The sequence below is a fragment of the Chiloscyllium punctatum genome, chromosome 28 (assembly GCF_047496795.1).
Source record: "Chiloscyllium punctatum isolate Juve2018m chromosome 28, sChiPun1.3, whole genome shotgun sequence".
In the NCBI taxonomy this organism is placed as follows: domain Eukaryota; kingdom Metazoa; phylum Chordata; class Chondrichthyes; order Orectolobiformes; family Hemiscylliidae; genus Chiloscyllium; species Chiloscyllium punctatum.
This window is the reverse complement of record NC_092766.1, coordinates 11860332-11882671: the sequence shown is the minus strand read 5'-3', so window position 1 is coordinate 11882671 and position 22340 is coordinate 11860332. Positions and strand designations below refer to the sequence as shown.

The 22340-nt window shown below is 45.6% G+C and overlaps 1 protein-coding gene across 1 annotated transcript; it reads left to right on the top strand.

Moving 5' to 3' along the window:
- Nucleotides 1–5083: 5083 nt before the first annotated feature.
- LOC140453815 (butyrophilin-like protein 1) lies at nt 5084–21676 on the top strand. The gene is made up of 8 exons (XM_072548706.1): nt 5084–5143; nt 5447–5779; nt 5870–6193; nt 13766–13867; nt 13987–14014; nt 14188–14240; nt 19506–19555; nt 21026–21676. The coding sequence occupies exons 1-8, from the start codon at nt 5089–5091 to the stop codon at nt 21101–21103; spliced, it is 1023 nt and encodes a 340-aa protein (XP_072404807.1). The 5' UTR covers nt 5084–5088; the 3' UTR covers nt 21104–21676.
- The last annotated feature ends 664 nt before the right edge of the window (nt 21677–22340 follow it).

The following is a 22340-nucleotide window of genomic DNA, read 5'->3' as shown; positions in this document are numbered from 1 at the left end:
CCACGGGGAGTGGGGGAGAGAATGGGGGGACTCACTCCCACGGGGAGTGGGGGGAGAGAATGGAGGGACTCACTCCTACGGGGAGTGGGGGAGAGAATGGGGGGACTCGCTCCCACGTGGAGTGGGGGGGGGGAATGGGGGACTCGCTCCCACGGGGAGTGGGGGGAGAGAATGGGGGGACTCACTCCCACGTGGAGTGGGGGGAGAATGGGGGACTCACTCACACGGGGAGTGGGGGGGGGAGGAGAATGGCAACGATGCATTGAAACTGAATAAACACAGAAAGGAGCGAGGAATACAAGGAAAAGGAATAGCAGGATTTTGGAGACGCAAGAACACGCAGCACTGAGTAAAAGGACCGAATGTCCTGTAAACCGTTGCTGCAAATTCTATAAACCTGAGGAAGCTGTGTGTCTACCACAAAGAGACAGAACTGTGCAGTGAATTTTCCAGTGAGCTGTGGGTAACACGTCTCGGTTGCAAAACAGAGACACAAGCCATTGATTGGAACTGCCTTTCCCTATCTCTAGACTGATACAGTGAGAGCTGCTCACCAAAGGTCGGGTCATAGTCAGCCTCGTTTGATAGTCGAGACTCAACTTATTTTGCCTCAGTGAAATGTCAAAGGAGCACAGACTACAAAGCAGACTCACACAAACACACACACAAACACACACATACACACACATAGCACACACACACATACACACATACACGCACACGCACATACACACACATTGCACACACATATACACAAACACACATACGTACACACATGCACACACATAGCACACACACACATAGCACACACATACACAGCACACACAAACACATAGACATTCGCACACTCTCACACACACATATAGATACATGCACACAGACATTCGCACACTCACTCACACACACAGATACACACAGATACAGACACATACACACACACACACACACACACACACACACACACACGGATTACTAAAAGCCGAGGGTGAAATTCCTCTCACACGTTCTCTCTTTGGAGATAATGTTCCTCCCCCTCAACCCCACCCCGACTGCCACTGAACATGAAGGTGACTCTGCCCCAGTTATTGATAAACAGGGCGAGTCTACGACCACAGGGCACAATGTCAGAATGAAGGGTCGTCCATTGAAGTCAGAGATGGAGGAGGGACTCGGAGGGGAGTGAATCTGTAGAATTCTTTAGCACATGGGGCTGTGGAAGCTCGGTCGTTCTGTATATTCAGGAAGGGTTACAGAGAGAAAAATGCTGGGGTCACGGCACCTGAATAATCATCAAGCAATACCCACGCTTCCCCCTCCTCTCCAATCTTTGCTACAATTAATCTCTGGAAACATTAAACGTAATCCAAACACGGCAGTGCTGTTGGTCGGGGAATATCACAGTCATGTTGGAATCTGCTACACAGGGGATATCTGGACAGTACAGAGTCTCTGGACAGCATAGAATCCACTGAAAGCCAACATCACCGAAAGAGGCCACTCGGCCCACAGTCCATGTGCCCACCGCCGAATGGCCTGTATACTGCTGCTGCAAATTCTGTAAACATGAGGATGTTTGTGCATCTACTACAAAGAGACAGAGCTGCGCGGTGAATTTTCCATTCAGCTGCGGGTAACACGCCTCGGCTAAAATACAACGAGAAACACGAGACACTGACTGCAACTACCTTTCCCGTAACCTCCATCTCTAGACTGATCCAGTGAGAGCTGCTCACCAAATGTCGGGTCATAGTCAGTCTCGTTTAATACCTTAGATTCAGTCGGCGGGAGGAGAGTATCCGAGGGGATGAGATTAGACAGGACGGAAGGTGATGGCAGAAGACAAGTCTAAATAATAAGATAAGTAACAGAAAGTGCTGGGGAAACTACAAATTAAAGTCACATCGGTCTCGAACTATTAACTCTCTCTCTCTCGCTCTATCTCTCTCTGTCTGTCTCTCTTTCTCTCTCTCTCTCTCTCCTCTCTCCTTCTCTCTCCTCTGTCTCTCCCCTCTCTCACTGTGTGTCTCTCTCTGTCGCTCTCTCATCTCTCTCTTCCCTCTCTCTCTCTGTCTGTCTGTCTCTCTCTCTCTCCTTTCTCTCTCTCCTCTCTCTCTCCTCTCCCTCTCCTCTGTGTGTGTGTGTCTCTCTCTGCCTCTCTCTCCCCTCTCTCCTCTCTCTCTCTGTCTCTCTCTCTCTCTGTCTCTCCCCTCTCTCTGTCTCTCTGTCTCTCCATTCTCTCTCTCCTCTCTCTCTCCTCTCTCTCTCCCTCTGTGTGTGTGTGTTTCTCTATGCCTCTCTCTCCCCTCTCCTCTCTCTCTCCTCTCTCTCTCCTCTCTCCTCTCTCCCTCTCTCCTCTCTCTCTCCACTCTCTCTGTCTCTCTCTCTCTGTGTCTCTCTCTTCTCTCCTCTCTCCCTCTTTCCTCTCTCTCCTCTCTCTCTCTCTCTGTGTCTCTCTCTCTCTCCTCTCTCTCTCCTCTTCTTTCTCTCTCTGTCTCTCTCTCCTCCTCTGTCTCTCTCGGCCTCCACACGTGCCGCCAGACCTTACTGAGTTTCTCCAGCACTCTCTGCCTTTACTTCTTTATCCCCAGCTTTCTGTTTTGATTTGACAGGTTAAACAGTGGATCAGAATACTGACAAGGTCCTCTCTTCAAAGTCGGCGGGAACGAATATTCTCCGTGTCTCTGGGTGATTTTGCAGGGAGTCGCAGATTTATCACTAAAACTCATTTCCCTCCACACACTCACACACACACACACACACACACACACAGTTCCCCATTTTACCAGCCATGTGCTTGGAAGATAATACAAGGAATCAAATTCGACACAGAGCAAATTGCAGTCAGCATTATTACTCTACAGCACACTGTTCCTGGCGTACACTGTCCAAACCCAGTACGCCCTGGAAGGACAAGGGCAGTGAATACGTAGGAACACCACACCATGCAAGTTCCCCTCCGAACCCTACACCATTCTGACTTGGAGATGTATCAGCCGTTCCTTCACTCTAGCTTGGTCGAGTTGAAACCGGAGTAGGCCATTAGGCCCTTCAAGCCTGCCCCGCTATTCAATATTATTATGGCTGGTCATCCAACCCAATCCCCCTCTCCCCCGCTTTCTTTCCCTACTGCCTTTTGAGCCTTTTAGACCTAAGAGCTAGGTCTAACTCGTTCTGGAAAACATTCCATGTTCCCCGACCGCTTTCTCTCGCAGAGAATTCTGCAAGCTCCCTCACTCTCTGGGTGAAGACATTTCGCTTTACCTCAGTCCTACCCCGTCTCCTTTAGACTGTGACTCCCTGGTTCTGGTCTCGCCCACCCCACCACCCCAACGCCCTCCCATCTCCCGGTCTTCGGGAACATCCTCCCTGCTTTTACTGTGTTAGAATTTTATAGGTTTCAATGATATCCGCGCCCTCATCCCCAACCCACCCCCCCCTCCCCAATTCTTCTCCAGTCCAGCGAATATAAACATCAACCGATTCAGTCATGAGAAGGGTGGGGTCGAGGGGAGAGAGAGGACTGGAAATCTGAAACAGACACAGAAATCTTTGCACAAGGTCGGCCGGCCTGGCCGCATCCAAGGGTCATTGGAACCGAAATGATAACTCTGCTTTCTCTCTCCAGAGACACTGACAGAGCCGCTGAACTTCCGCAGCCATTCCTGTTTTCGTTCTGTCTCTCTGTCTGTGAAATAGCACTTTGTGTGTTCCGAACATCCCCGCGACACTGAAACTCTCTCCCTCACAGCATCTTGCGTGTTCCTAACATCCCTATAGTACTGAAACTCTCTCCCTAACAGCACTTTATGTGCTCCTAACATCGCTATAATACTGAAACTCTCTCCCTAACAGCACTTTATGCGCTCCTAACATCGCTATAATACTGAAACTCTCCCCTTAACAGCACTTTATGCGCTCCTAACATCGCTATAATACTGAAACTCTCCCCTTAACAGCACTTTATGTGCTCCTAACATCGCTATAATACTGAAACTCTCCCCTTAACAGCATTCCGTGTGTTCCTAACATCCCTATAATAATAAAACTCTCTCCCTAACGACACTTTGAGTGTTCCTAACATCTCTATAATCCTGAAACTTTTTCCCTAACAGATTTCGTGTGTTCCGAACATCTCTATCATACTGAAACTCGCATCCTAACCGCACTTTGTGTGTTCCTAACATCCCGATAATGCAGAAACTCTCTCCCTAACAGTGTTTTGAATGTTCCGAACATCCTCTGTTATTCTAACTGTCTCTCTTCTAATAGCACTTGGCGTGTTCCTAACTTCCCTATAATTCTGAAACTCTCTCCCTCACAGCACTTGAGTGTGTTCCAGACATCCCTATAATTCTGAAACTCTCTCCCTCACAGCACTTAAGTGTGTTCCTAACATCCCTATAATTCTGAAACTCTCTCCCTCACAACACTTGAGTGTGTTCCTAACATCCCTATAATTCTGAAACTCTCGCACTAACAGCATTTCGTGTCTTCCTTACATCTCTATAATTCTGAAACTCCCTCCCTAACTACACTTTGTGTGTTCCTAGCACCTTTATAATTCTGAAACTCTCTCCCTAACACCACTGTGTGTTCCTAACATCCATATACCACCAACACACTCTCCCTTACAGCACTTTGCGTGTTCCTAACATCCCTATAACGCTGAAACTCTCTCCCTAGCAGTGTGTTGAGTGCTCCTCACAGAACCTACAAGAATTGCAGCGGTTCAATAAGACAATTAGGGAGTGGTAATAATGCCCTTTTGCAGGACATTGACTACTTATTTACCCGCGTTCTGCCCGTGCCACCGGCGCCCAGTGAAGGACCACGCTTTTATTTATAACCATTGGCCCTGCATGACCGCAATGACGCACACACCGCCCTCTGGCCGAGTGGCGCAGCTCACCCACAGACCTTGTCATACTTTCCAACCCAACGGATCGCAGAAGCGGCGAGGCTGGCCCGGTGCTGAGGTCAACGCAGCCAGCTGACTCTTTCCCAGCCACACATTACACACACACACACACACACAAAGCAGCGAAGTTGGGGGGGGGGGGGGAGAATTCTCCACATCCCAACACAAAAATGACCAAAGGAGTCTTCTTCCCGATTCTCCTGGTCCAACTCTTGACTCTTTATGGTGAGTGGGAGGAAATTTGAAAAACCTCGACGGGAAAGTGGGAGCCCGACTCATCTCCACCTCCCCCCAACTCCCTCTTCCCACCCTCTCCCCTCCCACCACGCATCCAAAGGTGGAAAGGATTTCGATCATGCCCAGTGAGAATCTCCCCAGTCGCAGGGCTCATGTAGACGATAGTAAGGGGAAGGGTAACTGGAGTCACGGTAGACAATGAAGAGGCGCCTCTCCCAAATGGACAGTGATCGAAGGGGGTTCGCTCCCACCTCTCAATAATCTCTTTTAATGTCACTTTTATCTCTTCAGTTGCAGATTCCCAGCTCGCTGGGCTTCAGGGGTCCTTCGCCAAGACGGCAAAATTAGGCGAGACGGTCAAATTGGAGTGCCAGCTCAACTATCCTGTGGGGCTGGTTATTAGCTATTTCTGGTACAAACAGACTGTGGGTGAAGCCCCAGTAGCAATAGACACCACCAACTGCAAGGAGTCCGATTGTAAATTTATTTCAAAAAAAGGTGACAGCGAGCGTGTGCTGCTATTGGAAATCCGTGATGTCCAGGTCAAGGACTCTGGGACCTACTACTGTGCTGATAGGGATGGCTATGCTCCTCTCCAGTTGGGACCCAAACTGCTTGTTGGAGGTAAGAGACACACCAAAACCAATCCTAACCGTCCACACAATTTTGATTTTCCGTTCATTTTTCGTTAACCCTGTCCCAATCTCTGTCCAGACAGTTTCACTGACAAGGCGTCCGTCCTCGTCTTCCTCCCGCCGTCTGTCTCTGCCAAGATGGACCCCGTCCCCTTGGTGTGTCTAGTCAGCGGGGTCTCTTCCAAGGAGATTGTCATTTTCTGGAATATTTCCGGCGAGGTGACCCAGGGGGCGAGCGATCTCGGGACGAGGAAGCCGGACGGCACCTGGAACATCACGAGTCAGGTCGTGGTGACGAGGGAACAGTGGACAAGCGGCGCTCTGTGTTCTTGTGTTGTTCAACTGGGAGAGAAGGTCCTGACAAAGAGTGTGTCCTACACTGAACCGGCGGCAGCAAAGGCAGGTGAGTTATTGAGATGCCCAGTGAGCGTTTATAGACACCCCGGTTTCTAAAATCTCAGTCGCCAGTGAAATACTTCCATCAGTTAAAGGTTTAGAGATGGGTTTATGAATTAATGTGCGCGTGGAAAAGAAAATGTTCATACAGATGTGCCTCTGAATTTAAAGGAAACGTGTGTACATATTTGCATGTAAATGTGTTTGTGTGCATATTAGATATGTATGGTTGTCGATATCTGAGTTCACACTATTACCAAAGTGCCATGGATCTGTCCATATACATCTGAATGTGTACCTGTGTGTGCATGTCTGTGTTTGTAAGTCTGAGTCTTCGTATGTTCGAGTGCAAATGGATTTGCATGTTCGTGTGCACACGAGGAATGAGCATGTATTGATATCTGAGTATTTACCAAGACCTAAGCATATAGACCTGTGCATATGCATCTATTTATGTGTAGAATGTGTATATAGTAACAAATAGAAAGCGCGGGAGAAACTCAACAGGTCTGACAGCATCCGTCGACAGAGAAATACAGTTAAAGATTCGAATTTGGTGGGACCCTTCTTCAGAACAGCTTGTGTATATATGTTTGTGTTTATATGTAGATATGTTTGTGTGTAAATATGTATGTACATGTAACTACATATGAGTATATGTGTAAGTCCATGCTTTTATGTCTGTATACATACATATATTAGTTTATATGTGTGTATAAGCTTATGTATTTCAGTGCATATATGCTTGTGGGCATATATGCACGTGCATGCAAAGCTATATATGCTTGTTTATGCGTCTCTGTGGGTATATGTGAGTATATGTATTTCTACATGCATGAATATGTGTAAAAACGTACAGATATCTACATTATAAGAGTGTGTATTAGTGAGTTAGGGAGTGAGTGTGAGTTAGTGATTGCGTGAGTGTGTTTGTGAGTGCGTGAGAGTTCGTTGAGCGTGAGTTAGTGAGTGTATGAGAATTATTGAATGCGTGGGATAGTGAGTGAGTGAGTTAGAGTACATTTGAGTTAGTGTGGTTTTGCAAGCGTATGAGAATTAGACTGTGAGAATTCGTGAGTGAGTGTGTGTTCGTGTGAATGAGTTTGTGGGAGTGGGAGTGAACGAGACGGTCAAATACTGAGACCAATCCATTTAAGTGTTAAGGTAATTTAATATTGTTCATTGCTGCTGATGGGGACTTGTTCTTCTGAACAGTTCCTCGGGTCATCAACCATGTCTGCATAACATCTTTGAATCAGAGACCAATGCAACATAGAAAGAGGCTATTCAGCCCGTCACATTTAGCGTCAGCTCTTTGAAGACCCGACCCCACAGCCGTGCAACTTGTGGCCCTGAATTCACAGTTTGATTTCCCTTGGGATACCTTGGATTGGAATCAAAGCAGGAGTATACTTAAGAAGGAAATCAGGAGGGAAAAACGGGGACATGAGATAGCTTTGGCAAATAGAATTACGGAAAATCCAAAGGTTTTTTACAAATACATTAAGGACAAAAGGGTAACTAGGGAGAGTATAGGGCCCCTCAAAGATCAGAAAGGCGGTCTTTGTGCGGAGCCACAGAAAATGGGGGAGATACTAAATGAATATTTTGCATCAGTATTTACTGTGGAAAAGGATATGGAAGATATAGACTGTAGGAAAATACATGGTGACATCTTGCAAAATGTCCAGATTAAAGAGGAGGAAGTGCTGGATGTCTTGAAATGGTTAAAAGTGGATAATTCCCCAGGAACCGAGGACTCTGTTGGAAGCTAGATAAGTGATTGTTGCTTCTCTTTCTGAGATATTTGTATCATCGATAGTCACAGGTGAAGTGCCGGAAGACTGGAGGTTGGCAAACGTGGTCCCACCGTTTATGAAGGTCAGTAAAGACAAGCCAGGGAACTATAGACTGGTGAGCCTGACCTCGGTGATGGGCAAGTTGTTAGAAGGAATCCTGAGGGACAGGATTTGGAAAGGCAAGGACAGATTCAGGATAGTCAACATTGCTTTGTGCATGGGAAATCATGTCTCTCAAACTTGATTGGATTTTCTGAGTAAGTAACAAAGAGGATTGATGAGGGCAGAGCAGTAGATGTGATCGATATGGACTTCAGTAAGGCGTTTGACAAGATTCCCCATGGGAGACTGATTAGCAAGGTTAGATCTCATGGAATACTGGGAGAACTAGTCATTTGGTTACAGAACTGGCTCAAAGGTAGAAGATAGAGGGTGGTGTTGGAGGGTTGATTTTCAGACTGGAAGCGAGGCACAGTTAGTAAATTTGCAGATAACACTAAAATTGGAGGTGTAGTGGACAGCAAAGAGGGTTACCTCAGATTACAACAGGATCTTGACCAGATGGGCCAATAGGTTGAGAAGTGGCAGATGGAGTTTAATTCAGATAAATGCGAGATGCCGCATTTTGGGAAAGCAAATCTTCACAGGACTTATACACTTCGTGGTAAGGTCCGAGGGAGTGTTGCTGAATGAAGAGACCTTGGAGTGCAGGTTCATAGCTCCTTGAAAGTGGGGTCGCAGGTAGATAGGATAGTGAAAGCGGCGTTTGGTATGCTTTCCTTTATTGGTCAGAGTATTTAGTACAGGAGTTGGGAGGTCATGTTGCGGCTGTACAGGACATTGGTTACGCCACTGTTGGAATATTGCGTGCAATTCTGGTCTCCTTCCTATCAGAAATATGTTGTGAAACTTGAAACGGTTCAGCAAAGATTTACAAGGATGTTGACAGGGTTGGAGGATCTGAGCTATAGGGAGAGGCTGAACAGGGTGGGGCTATTTTCCCTGGAGCGTCGGAGGCTGAGGGGTGACCTCATAGAGGTTTACAAAATTATGAGAGGCATGGATAGGATAAATAGGCAAAGTCTTATCCCTGGGGACGGGGAGTCCAGAACTAGAGGGGCATAGGTTTAGGGTGAGAGGGGAATAATATAAAAGAGACCTAAGGGGCAACTTTTTCACGCAGAGGGTGGTACGCGTGTGGAATGAGCTGCCAGAGGATGTGGTGGAGGCTGGTACAATTGCAACATTTAAGAGGCACTTGGATGGGTATATGAATAGGAAGGGTTTGGAGGGATATGGGCCCAGTGCTGGCAGGTGGGACTAGATTGGGTTGGGATATCTGGTCAGCATGGACAGGTTGGACCGAAGGGTCTGTTTCCATGCTGTACATCTCTATGACTCTCCCCTTCTCTTTCTGCAATGTCCTGACGAAAAATCCGTTCTAGTTTCGAGGTTCAGTGTGAACCTTTTATCCTGGGTAAACCTCTGAGCGTGAAGTCATGCTGAAAATGGAGAGTTAGAAGCTTAAGATATCGCCATCACTAAGCCTACAGGGTCGCCTGAGGGCCCAGAGATTTGACGGTTGGAGGAGATGCTGAAAAAAACTGATTTCTTCTATATAAATGGGGTTAGGGTTAAGGTTGATGTTAGAATTAGAGTTTGGGCTAGGTTCAGGGTTATGATTAAGATTAGGGTCGGGTTCGGATTTGAGTTATCATTCAAAGTAAGTAGAGTTCGGTTTGGATTGGGCGTAGGATTGAGCTAATAGTTAGGATTAGGATTCGGAATAGAGTCAGGATTAGGGCTAGGGTTAATCTCGGGGTTCGGGTTAGGGTTTAGTTATAGAGTCATAGAGATGTACAGCATGGAAACAGACCCTTCGGTCCAACCCGTCTGGTTAAGATTGGATTTAGGGCTAGGTTTACAGTTAATTTTACGTTTAGATGTAGGATTAGGGTTACTGTTCGGATTATGGTGAAGGTAAGGGTTAGAGTTAGAGCAGAAAGTATACTCTGAAGTGGTTAGCACTGCTGCCTCACAGCGCCAGAAACCCGAGTTCAATTCCCACCTCGGGCGACTGTCTGAGTGGAGTTGGCATGTTCTCCCCGTGTCTGCGTGGATTCCCTCTGGGTGCTCTGGTTTCCTCCGAAAATGTGCAGGTTAGGTGAATTGGCCACGCTAAATTATCCATAGTTTTAGATGTAGGGGTAAATGTAGGGGAATGGGTCTGGGTGGGTTGCTCTTCGGAGGGTCAGTGTGGGCTTGTTGGGCCGAAGAGCCTGTTTTCACACTGCAAGTAATCTAATCCAATCTGAAGCAATCATTGACACGTCTCTTTTGGGGAGCTGGAGAAAGTAAAATGGCGTATCCAAAAAGACATCAAAAGACACACAGCGACACACACACACACGCACATACACCGACACACACACACACATACACAGACACACACACCGACACACACACACACCGACACACACACACACAGCACACACACACCGACACACACACACACACACACATACACACACACACACACACACATCCCAAGAACCCTGTAACAGTAGTTGAAGATTTGACAATGACAGAGCGGGGATGGGGAGGGGGGGGGGGGGGCGGGGGTGCGGCTAAACGATAAGATGTAGGGGTAGAATTAGGCCATTTGTCCCATTAAGCCTGGCTTGCTATTCGATCATGGCTGATATGTTTCTCGAACGCATTCTCCCTGTAACCCTTGATCCCCTTAACAATCAAAAGCCTATCTATCCCTGTGTTAATTACACGCAAGGGCCTGGTTTGCACAACTCTCTGTGGCAATGAATTCCACGGATTAGCCTACCCTCTGGCTGAAGAAATTCCACCACATCTCAGTTCTAAAGGGTCATCTCCTCACCCTGAGGCTGTGCCCTCGGGTCTTTGTGTGTCCTCCGAGTGGGAACATCTTCTCCACATACACTCTATCCAGGCCTCACAGCCAATCCACCCTAACCTGCACATCCATGGGCACTATGGGACAATTTCCCATGGCCAATCCACCCTAACCTGCACATCCATGGGCACTATGGAACAATTTCCCACGGCCAATCCACCCTAACCTGCACATCCATGGGCACTATGGGACAATTTCCCATGGCCAATCCACCCTAACCTGCACATCCCTGGGCACTATGGGACAATTTTCCAACGGCCAATCCACCCTAACCTGCACATCCCTGGGCGCTATGGGACAATTTCCCATGGCCAATTCACCATCACCTGCACATCCCTGGGCACTATGGGACAATTTCCAACGGCCAATCCACCCTAACCTGCACATCCATGGGCACTATGGGACAATTTCCCACGGCCAATCCACCCTAACCTGCACATCCCTGGGCACTATGGGACAATTTCCCACGGCCATTCCACCCTAACCTGCACATCCCTGGGCACTGTGGGACAATTTCCCACGGCCAATCCACCCTAACCTGCACATCCATGGGCACTATGGGACAATTTCCCATGGCCAATTCACCCTAACCTGCACTTCCCTGGGCGCTATGGAACAATTTCCCATGGCCAATCCACCCTAACCTGCACATCCCTGGGCGCTACGGGACAATTTCCCACTTCTAATCCACCCTAACCTGCACATCCCTGGACACTGTGGGACAATTTCCCACAGCCAATCCACCCTAACCTGCACATTTTTGGACTGTGGGAGGAAACCCACGCAGACACAGAGAGAATGTGCAAACCCCACACAGACAGTCACCCGAGGCTGGAATCAAACCTGGGGCCCTGGTGCTGTGAGGCAGCAGTGCTAACCACTGAGCCACCGTGCCGTAAATCCCAGAATTTCTATTATGTCACATTCTCGAGCGATCTTAAGGGCTTAAAGAAAGGAGAGATATGGGCGGTGTGCTGGCAGGTGGGACTAGATTGAGTTGGGATATCTGATCGGCGTGGACAGGTTGGACCAAAGGGTCTGTTTCCATGCTGTACATCTCTATGACTCTAAGATCTGGGATTTATATTTTTAATGAACTGAAACCTGCAACCCATTCTAAAAGATGAAAGACTTTACAGAAATCTATATTTGTTCAATATATCATTTCAGCTGCATGACATTTAGATCTTTTGTGATAAATTCTGTGTCTTATAATCCTGCTCCACAGCTCCCAAATGAGGGAGCAACGCACTGAAAGCTAGTGCTTCCAAATAAACCTGTTGGACTATAACGTGGTGTTCTGTCATTTTTAACTTTGTCCCCCACAGTCCAACGCTAGCAGCTCCACATCATGTTCCTCATATGACAAGCTCCTCACCCCCTGTGGAGTCTCTCCAACGCCAAAACATCCTTCTGGCGACAGGGAGCGCAAAACTTGGTAATCTTCCTAATGTGCTCTGAGCAGCGCCTCGGTCACCCTTAGCAGTACATCTCTGCTCTTGTCCTCTTGCCCTCTTGAAATGAACGCTAACGTTGCATTTGTCTTCCTAACTGCCATCTGAAACCTGCATGTTAACCTTCTGGGAATCTTGAAGTCAACCTCTCAAGATTTAACTTCTGATCAAAGTGCATAACCTCAGACTTTTTTCCACATTGCCCGCTCCCCCTATCCAAGTCCACCCCGCTCCCTCAAAGTTCCCTGTCCCTCCATCTACCGAGATGTATAAGATCCTGTGGCTGACCGATATTTGAGGAGCTCTGGGGTGCCACTCTGTAGGGAAGGAGCAAGAGTCGGGGGAGGGCGTGAACGCGGGGAGAGGGGAGGGGGGAGGGGGGAGGTGGGGATGTGGAAGCTGGTTTTTCACAAGAACAGACCGGGGTTGCGGAAGGCTGGAATAAGGGAACTTTGATTCATGCAGAGAGAGAGAGTGAGAAAGATTGGAAGAAACTGGGATAGTTCTCCTCAATAGCCCAGAGGATTAAAGGAGGGAATGTGTGGGGAAGGGGGAACTGACTCGGAGAGGAGACGTTTCCCTGTGAAGGAGCTAGTCGGGGCACTCCGGGAAGAATGGCCTCATTCTGCGCTTCATCTACCTAGCATCAGCGCTGTGCTGGTCACATTCAGGCTGTTTTATTGTACAATTTAAGCAGCTTCACCAACCCTTCCTCCTCTCCATTACAGACCATCCGCCCCACCTCCAACCAATCCCAATTCGGAAGGGGTCAAGATTGCCTCATGTAATCCGGGATTACAATGAACTGACTGTTGCGGCTGTACAGGACATTGATTAGGTCACTGTTGGAATATTGGGTGCAGTTCTGGTCTGCTTCCTATCGGAAAGATGTTGTGACACTTGAAAGGGTTCAGAAAAGATTTACAAGGATGGAGAGGGAGAGGCTGAACAAGCCGGGGCTGTTTTCCCTGGAGCGCCAGAGGCTGAGGGGTGACCTTATAGAGGTTTACAAAATTATGAGGGGCATGGATAGGGTAAATAGACAAAGTCATTTCCCTGGGGTGGGGGAGTCCAGAGCTAGAGGGGTATAGGTTTAGGGTGAGAGGGGGAAAGATATAAAAGAGACCTAAGGGGCAACTTTTTCACGCAGAGGGGGGTACGTGTATGGAATGAGCTGCCAGAGGAAGTGGTGGAGGCTGGTACAATTGCAACATTTCAGAGGCATTTAGATGGGTACATGAATAGGAAGGGTTTGGAGGGATATGGGCCGGGTACTGGCAGGTGGGACGAGACTGGGTTGGGATATCTGGTCAGCATGGACGGGTTGGACCGAAGGGTCTGTTTCCTTGCTGTCCGTCTCTATGACCCTATGACTAATGCGTTCTCTTTGCCCTCAGAATGGTGCAACCAGGCCTTCCCTTATGTGACTGCAGCCTCGGCGGTGGTGGCATTCCTGATGGTCCTTCTGATCATTTGGATTTGCAGAAGAGGCAGATCAGGTGAGAATCAAATCTTATCGCCTGTCCCTCCTCCACCCCCCTCCCCCACCCCCCCCCCCCCCCCCCCCGCCTGCTCTCCGTTGCTAATTCCCAGTTTTGTCTCGCTCTTGTTCCCACAGGGAAAGGCGGGAATACACACGGGGAAAAGTGAGTACCTGAACCATTTGTTCACCATCTGAAAGCCCCCAACCCCGATTGCAAATTCCTCCACGACCTTCCCAGATTGACCCTGAGACCGTTCGGCTATTTCTGGTGCTCGAGTGCTGATGTACGTGAATAAACTTCGCTTTTTTTCTTTCGTCTTTTGCCCTCCCTCGCAGTTTTCGCTTGACAGAGATGTCGCAAAACGGGGGAAAGGGCCAGCGACCATCTGGTGAGTGAGCCTGAAATCTTGGAGCAATAGAAGCAGTATTTATCTTTTAATACCAGCAGTAATTATAAATACAGCAACAATCCGACATTTATTGATAAATACCAACAGTTTCATTGTAGCTATTTGTGAGATGTGATATTGATTATAAATATTTATTAATGCGAGTTATTAGTGAATATCAGCAATAATTTTATAATTAGAATTAAACAGCAGCAATGTTAGATATGAATGTATTAATAACTGTGATAACATTATACTCATCAATTAAATCCAGCTATAATGTCATATTTAATTAATATTTAGTAACACTAAATGGGGAAAATAATACGGAAGATCAGTGAGTGCATTCCCCGCTAATAAACTATTTTTGCAACGTCTCTCTTATCTGTTGGTCACTCAAATCATTAGCCCATTAGCAATAGCAATAACATTATGTCTAGTTATGCCACCCGCTGTAATGTATTTATTTATAAATATCAACAGTATAATTTAAGTTTATTTAGAAATGCAAGCACTAACATTATATTTATTATTTATTCTATCAGTAACATCATATTTATTTATATTACGTTTATATATAAATGCTAGCAGTAATATTACATTGAATTAAAAATCCCAGCAGCTGCATTATATTATTTAAAAGTTTCAGCAGTAACATTATATTTATTTATAAATGCAAACAGTAATATTACATTCGTTTATAAAAACAGCAGTAATGTTACATATCAACACTAATGTTATATTTATAAACCCAAGCAGTAATATTAAATTTATATTGCAGCAATATCATATGTATCTATAAACATTAGCGGTCATGTTATAGTTATTTATAAATCTATGCAGTAACATAGTATTTAATTATAAATACAAGCAATAATGATATATATATTCATAAATTTATGCAGTAACATTACATTTATTATAAATACCAGCAGTAATGTTATATTTATTTGTAAGTGCATGCAGTAACATTGTAATTGATTATAAATACAAACAGTAATGTTATATTTGTTTCGAAATAAAAGCATCATTATATTTATCTATAAAATCTAGCTGTTATGTTTATTCATAGGAATATTACAGCAACAATATAATATGTATTCATCAACAATAAATGATACTGCTTCTGTTTATGAATACATATTATATTACTGCCAGCATTTATAAACACATATGATAAGGCTGTTGATATTCAACATTACATACAATGCATTTATAAATATAACATTACTGTTTGTATTCATAAACAATAAATGATACTGTTTCTGTTTCTAAATGCATTGTATGTATTTTTGAATATCGGCAGCAATATCATGTGTATTTATAAATGCCGGCAGTAATATAATACGTATTCATAAATAGATGCAGCAACATTGTACTTACTTTTTAATACGAGCAGTAATTATAAATGCAAGCAACAATCCTGCATTTATTTATAAATACCAACAGTATCATTGTAGTTATTTGTGAAATCAGCGGTAATGTGATATTTATTTTCATTACCAGCAGTAACATTATATTTATTAATGCTACCGTTAATTACACCTACCAGCAATAACATTATAAGTACAATTAACCAGCAGAAATGTTATATATGTATGTTTTAATAACAATGGTAACATGATATCCATCTATTAATACCAGCAATAATGTCATGCTTAATTAATATGTAGTAATAATTGCTAATTTAATCAATTCCAGCGATGAAGGACTTGTATTATGAAGAGATAGTGAGCAGTTCAGGCTTATAGTTACTGGAGTTCAGAAAAATGAGAGGAGATCTCATTGAAGTATATAAAATGCTAAAGGGGATGTGTAGAGGATGTTTCACTTTGTGGGGCAAGTTAGAACAAGTAATCATAGCTTTAGACTCAGAAATGGCAGATTTAAAACAGAGATGAGGAAGATTTACTTCTCTCCGAAGGTAGTGAATCTGTGAAATTCACTACGCCAGAGCGCGGTGGATGCTGGGACACTGAATAAATCTAAGGAGGAGATAAACATTTTCTTTCATTAGTGACGACTTGAAAACTTGTAGGGAGTGAAAAGGCATGTGGGGTTGAGACTAAAATGGGATCAGCATTGTAGCACTTAGGGAATTTTAAAACATTGAGGGACTATTACAGCATTGTGGAAGAATTGGTGCATTCGGAGAATATTGGAGTGTTGAGGAATAATTGGGACATTAAGAGAATATTCAAATATTGAGGGGATACTGGAGTATTGGTCTATTGTGAAACTATTAGAGTATTGAGGCAACGTTGAGGTATCGAGAGAATATTGGAGGACTGGGGGAATGTTGGAGTTTTGGGGAAATAATGTTTTCTTGATGGAATATTGGTGCATTGATAAAATGCTGGAATATTGAGAATATTGATGGACTGAGGAGATACTGTTATTGTGAGGGACCATTGGAGTGTTATGACACTATTGGTGGAATGCGAGACTATTGGGATATTCAGGGAACATTGCTGTGTGGAGGGAATATTTGAGAATTCAGGGTATATTGGAGTTTTGAGGGAACAGTGGTGTTTTGAAAGAATATTGCTGCGTTGAGGGAATATTGGAGTAGTTGGGGGATATTGCTGAGTTGAGAGAATGTTGGAGTATTGAAGTTAGATTACTGTATTGAGATGATATTGCTGAATATGGGGGGATGTACTGTTTTCAGCAGATATTTCTATAGAGTAGACGCATTAAAGATCAAAGAGGGCATCTTTCTCTTGCACCTCAAGAGTCCCTGTGTGGGCGTACGCTTTGGGGTGGCACGGTGGCTCAGTGATTAACACTGCTGCCTCACGACACCAGCGACCCTTTCAACTCTACCCTCGGGCGACTGTCAGTGTGGAGTTTGTACATTCTCCCCGTGTCTGCGTGGGTTGTCTCTGGATGCTCCAGTTTCCTCCCAGAGTCCAAAGATGTGTAAGTTAGGTGAATTGGCTATGCTAAATTGTCCATTGTGTTCAGGGATGTATGGGTTAGAAAGATCAGTCAGGGTAAATGTAGAGTGATAAGCTCGGGGAATGGATCTAGGTGGGATACTCTTGAGGGTCATTGTGGACTTGTTGGGCTGAAGGGTCTTTTTCCACTGTGTAGGGTTTCTGTGAAGGGAGCAATATTAAATGAATATTTCATGTCAGTTTTTTACTGTAGAGAAAGAAATGGAGGCTAGAGAAATAAATATTGGTGTGTTGAAACTAGGTCACATCATAGAAGAAGGAGTGCTCGAGACCTTAGAAAATATAAAGGTGGATAAGTCTCTGGGACCTGATCAAGTGTATCCCAGGACTTTGAGGGAAGTTATTGAGGAAATAGCGGGGACTCTTACAGAAATTTTTATGTCATCTATAAATACGCTTGAGGTGCCGAATGACTGGAGGTAGGCTAATGCTCTGCCTTTGTTTACGAAGAGGTATGAGGACCTGTGAATTTGACTTCAGCGGTGGGTAAATTGTTGGAGGTGATCCTGAAATTATGCATTTATGAATACCAGCCATAGTTTTGTTCTAGGGAAATTGTATCCCGTACACTTGATGCAGTTTTTGAGGAAGTGTGTTATAGACTAGGCCAAACCACTCAAAACATTCTTAAGCAAGCAGCCAAGACCACAACTTTGCAATTTGTTTCATTAAGTGTCCAGTGAAAATTACCCAGCGTAAGCTAGCGAGGTTAACTACCAGGTTAAAAACAGACAAACATTTATTCACAAAATTACACAATGAAACACAAAGAACAGCAGTTTATTACTCCTCTAGGGAGAAAAAAAAACCAAGGACATAGCATCCTTGAGAAAAGGAACAACATTTCAAAAAACAAAACCAGCTTTGTAACAAGTGATCGAGAAGATTGATGAGGGCAGAGCGGTAGATGTGGTTTACTTCAATGTTACTGAAGTGTTTGACACAGTTCTGTATGGTGTATTAATTAGTGAAGTTAGATTGCATAGGATTCAGGGTGAGCTTGCCAATGGAGTACAAAATTGGCTTGACAGCAGGAGACAGAGAGGAATGATGGAGATTTGTTTTTCAGAGTGGAGGACTGTGACCTGCAGTGTTCCACAGGGATTGGTACTGGGTCCACTTCTGTTTGTCATTTATAAAAATGATTTAGATGATAATATAGGAAGCATCGTTAGGAAGTTTGCAGTTGACACCAAGATTGGTGGCATAGTGGACAGTGAAGAAAGTTATTGAAAATGACAAAGAGTTCTTGATCAATTGGATCAGTGTGCTGAGGAGTGGAAGATGGAGTTTAATTTGGATAAATGTCTGGTATTGCATTTTGGTAAAACAAACAGGGGCAGGATTATACAATTAAATGGAAGGCCTTGGATAGTGTTGTAGAGCAGAGATGCCTAGGGGTGCAGACACATAATTCTTTGAAGTTTGTGTCACATGTTGACAGGCTGGTCAAGAAGGTGTTTCACACACTTGCCTTCATTGCTCAGATCTTTGAGTTTCGAGGTTGGAACATCATGTTGAGGTTGTACAGGACATTGGTGAGGCCTCATCTGGAGTACTCGGTCCAATTCTGGTTGCCCTGTCATAGGAAGGATATCATTAAACTGGGAGAGGGTTCAGAAGAGATTTACCAGACTGCTGCCGGGATTGGCGGATTGTAAGGAAAGGTTGGATAAGCTGGGAGCTTTCTCACTGGAGTGTAGGAAGTTGACGGATGACTTTATAAAGGTTTGTAATATCATGAGGGACCGAGATAAGGTGAATGACGGGTGTCTTTTCCCTCGAGTGGGGATTTCAAGACTAGGGGGCACATTTTCAAGGTAAGAGGAAAAAGATTTTAAAAAGGCATGAGGGGAAATTGTTTTTTTTTTACACAGACAGTGGTTCGTGTATGGAATGAACTTCCAGAGGCAGTGAATTAAATTGGATTAAATTTATTATCACGTGAAAAGGTTTGTCTTGTGAGCAATGCAGGCAGGTCACAGAGTTAAGTCGTATGGATAGTAAATAATAGGTAAGGACATGGATAGGAAATGTTTGGAGAGATATGGGCCAAGTGCACAGGCAGATGGGACTAGTTTAGTTTGGGATTATGTTCAGCAGGGACTGGTTAGACTGAAGGGTCTGTTTCCATACTGTGAGGGCGTTAGGAATTTGCAACTATAATTGAGTGAGTTAATTGACATGGGTGCACTGAGGAATTGGTACATTGACAAATCACTGGCGCGCACTTTGTCTCGATTTAGCCCTAGATTTCCCAGACTGGGATTAATTTACCTTTCACATCTGACCCATTAACATACAGGAAAGAGCCACCAAACAGAGGCAAGGCGGGCACATCCAGACGGAGTCCAGGTGAGTTGATTCTAAGCATTGTCCCAATTCACAAGCGTGAGATGGTTGAGGATAATCAGTTCAAAATCTGTTGGAGATTTCAACCAAATGACACCAGGCCAGTCTGGAACTGAATAACTAACAAATCTCACAGCTCCCTGAAACTGGAATCAAAATAACTCCATTAGCCTTATCCAGGTCTGATAAGCAAGAGGAGGGGTTACTGATTGGGAGAGGATGCCTCTCTCAGAGTTGACTGGGGATTTCCAAATGTCTGTGTCCCACTCCCAGCTCATTGTTGCTCTGTCACCATTTTAACTCTGCACTGGGACTGACCACACAGCATCCTCCATCCAACCATGTTGGTTAATATTGAGGTTTAAAATGAAGACTGAGAATTCTGGCAGTTTCAAAGAGCTATGACTGAGGGTGTCTCCTGGAGCTCAACCTCCCTCTCCACTCCTCACAGTGCCACACTGTCACAGGGGCAGCGCTGAGGGAATGGGCTCTGTCAGAGGGTCAGTGCTGAGGGAGTGGGCTCTGTCAGAGGGTCAGTGCTGAGGAAATGGGCTCTGTCCGAGGGTCAGTGCTGAGGGAGTGGACACTGTCAGATTGTCAGTGCTGCGGGTGCAGGAACTGTCAAAGAGTCAGTGGTGGGGCAGTGGGCACTTTCGTCGGGTCAATGCTCAGGACGTGGGCACTCAGATGGTCAGTGCTGAGGGGGCAGGCACTGTCGGAGGCTCAGTGCTGAGGGTTGGGATGCTGTCGGAGGACCAGCACTGAGAAGACTCTGCACTATTGGACGGTCAGTGCTGAGGAGCGGACACTGTCAGAGGGTCATTGCTGAGGAGAGGACACTATCAGAGGGTCAGTGCTAAGGGAGACAGCACTGTTGGATGGTCAGTGCTGAGGGAGAGGACACTGTCAGAGGGTCATTGCTGAGGAGAGGACACTATCAGAGGGTCAGTGCTAAGGGAGACAGCACTGTTGGATGGTCAGTGCTGAGGGAGAGGATGCTGTCGGAGGGTCAGTGCTAAGGGAGACAGCATTGTTGGACGGTCAGTGCTGAGGGAGGGGGATGCTGTCGGAGGGTCAGTGCTAAGGGAGACAGCACTGTTGGATGGTCAGTGCTGAGGGAGGGGCTGCTGTCGGAGGGTCAGTGCCAAGGGAGACAGCACTGTTGGATGGTAAGTGCTGAGGGAGGGGATGCTGTCGGAGGGTCAGCACTGAAGGAGGGAATGCTGTCGAAGGGTCAGTGCTGAGGGAGACATCACTGTTGGACGGTTAGTGCTGAGGGCGCAGGCACCATCAGATGACCAGCGCTGGGAGAGCTCTCCACTGTCATAGGGTTAGTGCTGAGGGCGTAGTCACTGGACAGAACTGGCAGTGGAATGACGGGCCGAATGCTCTGACATTCGCTGAAACTCAATGACAAGGTGGGATCATTGGTCCTGTGTTGTAACCACTTTGCATCTTGACCTTTTTCCCCAGACTCCCGGTGGGCCTCTGTATGCCTCCTTGGAATTTGCTGCACTGGAGAAGAGGAAAAAAAAGGGAGGGCGCCGATGAAAATCTGGGATTCTATCCGGGTGGGGGTCAGGATTTGCAATGGAAGCCACAGCCCTGTGGAAATCAGCCTGGAGCCCATGAAACTTCCAGCAAGCACTAAAGCTCTCCTTTCACCTTTACTAGTGTCTCACGGAGACCTTTTGAGGTCAGAGATTGAAGTATTGTTGGTTTAATACTCAAAGCAATCATTAAGGACACAACAAGACAGATTTTCTCCTTTGAGTTACTATCAACCTATTTCAGTCTTTTATTTTCCCAGCAGGTCCTCTAACTGCAGTTGCTTTTGCAAAATGCATGTGTAAATAAAATAAATTATTCTCTGGGAAGAAGGAAGCTCCAGAGCTCGGTCCCTTGTTTATAATTCTTCAGTGGGATGTGGTTATCGCTGGCTGGGCCGGTTTCCATTGCCCATTCCCAATTTCCCAATTAAGAGCAAACCCCATTGCTGTGGGTGGAAATGGGTACTGTAGATGCAATAGATTAGAGTCAAGGTTAGAGTGGTGCTAGAGAAGCACAGTATCAGGCAGCATCCGAGAAGCAGGAAAATCGACGTTTCGGGCAAAGGCCCTTCATCTGGAAGCTCTTCCTGCTCCTCGGATGCTGTCTGACCTGCTGTGCTTTTCCAGCACCACTCTAATCTTGGACCCCATTGCTGTGGGTCTGGAATCGAATGTAGGTAGATTTCCTTCCCTAAAGGATATTGAGGGAATACTTCCAAATAAACCTGTTGGACTATAACCTGTTATTTTTTAGCTAAAAGACATCAGCAGGGTTTTTTTATAATGACAAACGTGGTCCCCAATTTTAAAAATCCAGTGATTTTTTAAAAACTGAATCCACACCTGCTGTGATGGGATTCGATCCCATATCTCCCGCACAAAATCATACCAGACTCGAAACGTTAACTCAGTTTCTCTCCCCACAAATGCTGCCACATCTGTTGAGTAGCTCCAGTTCGTTCTGTTCCCATATCGTACAGAAGTGCAATGTGTGGTCAACGTTGCATCAACTCAAAACATGTTCATGTGGCTCTTCCGTTGAAAGTTAGCTCAGGCTGCTACAGCAGGAGAGCTTTTACATTGCTGTAGAGGGGAAGGAATAAAGTTCAAAGCCTCTGCCTTGATTAAAGTAGGGGGGGGGGAACCGTCACGCCGCACCAGGTCATCGCCCAACAGGTTTATTTGGGAGCACTTGGTCCACCCCAGTCCAACACCCATCTTAATGAAAGTGGTACAAT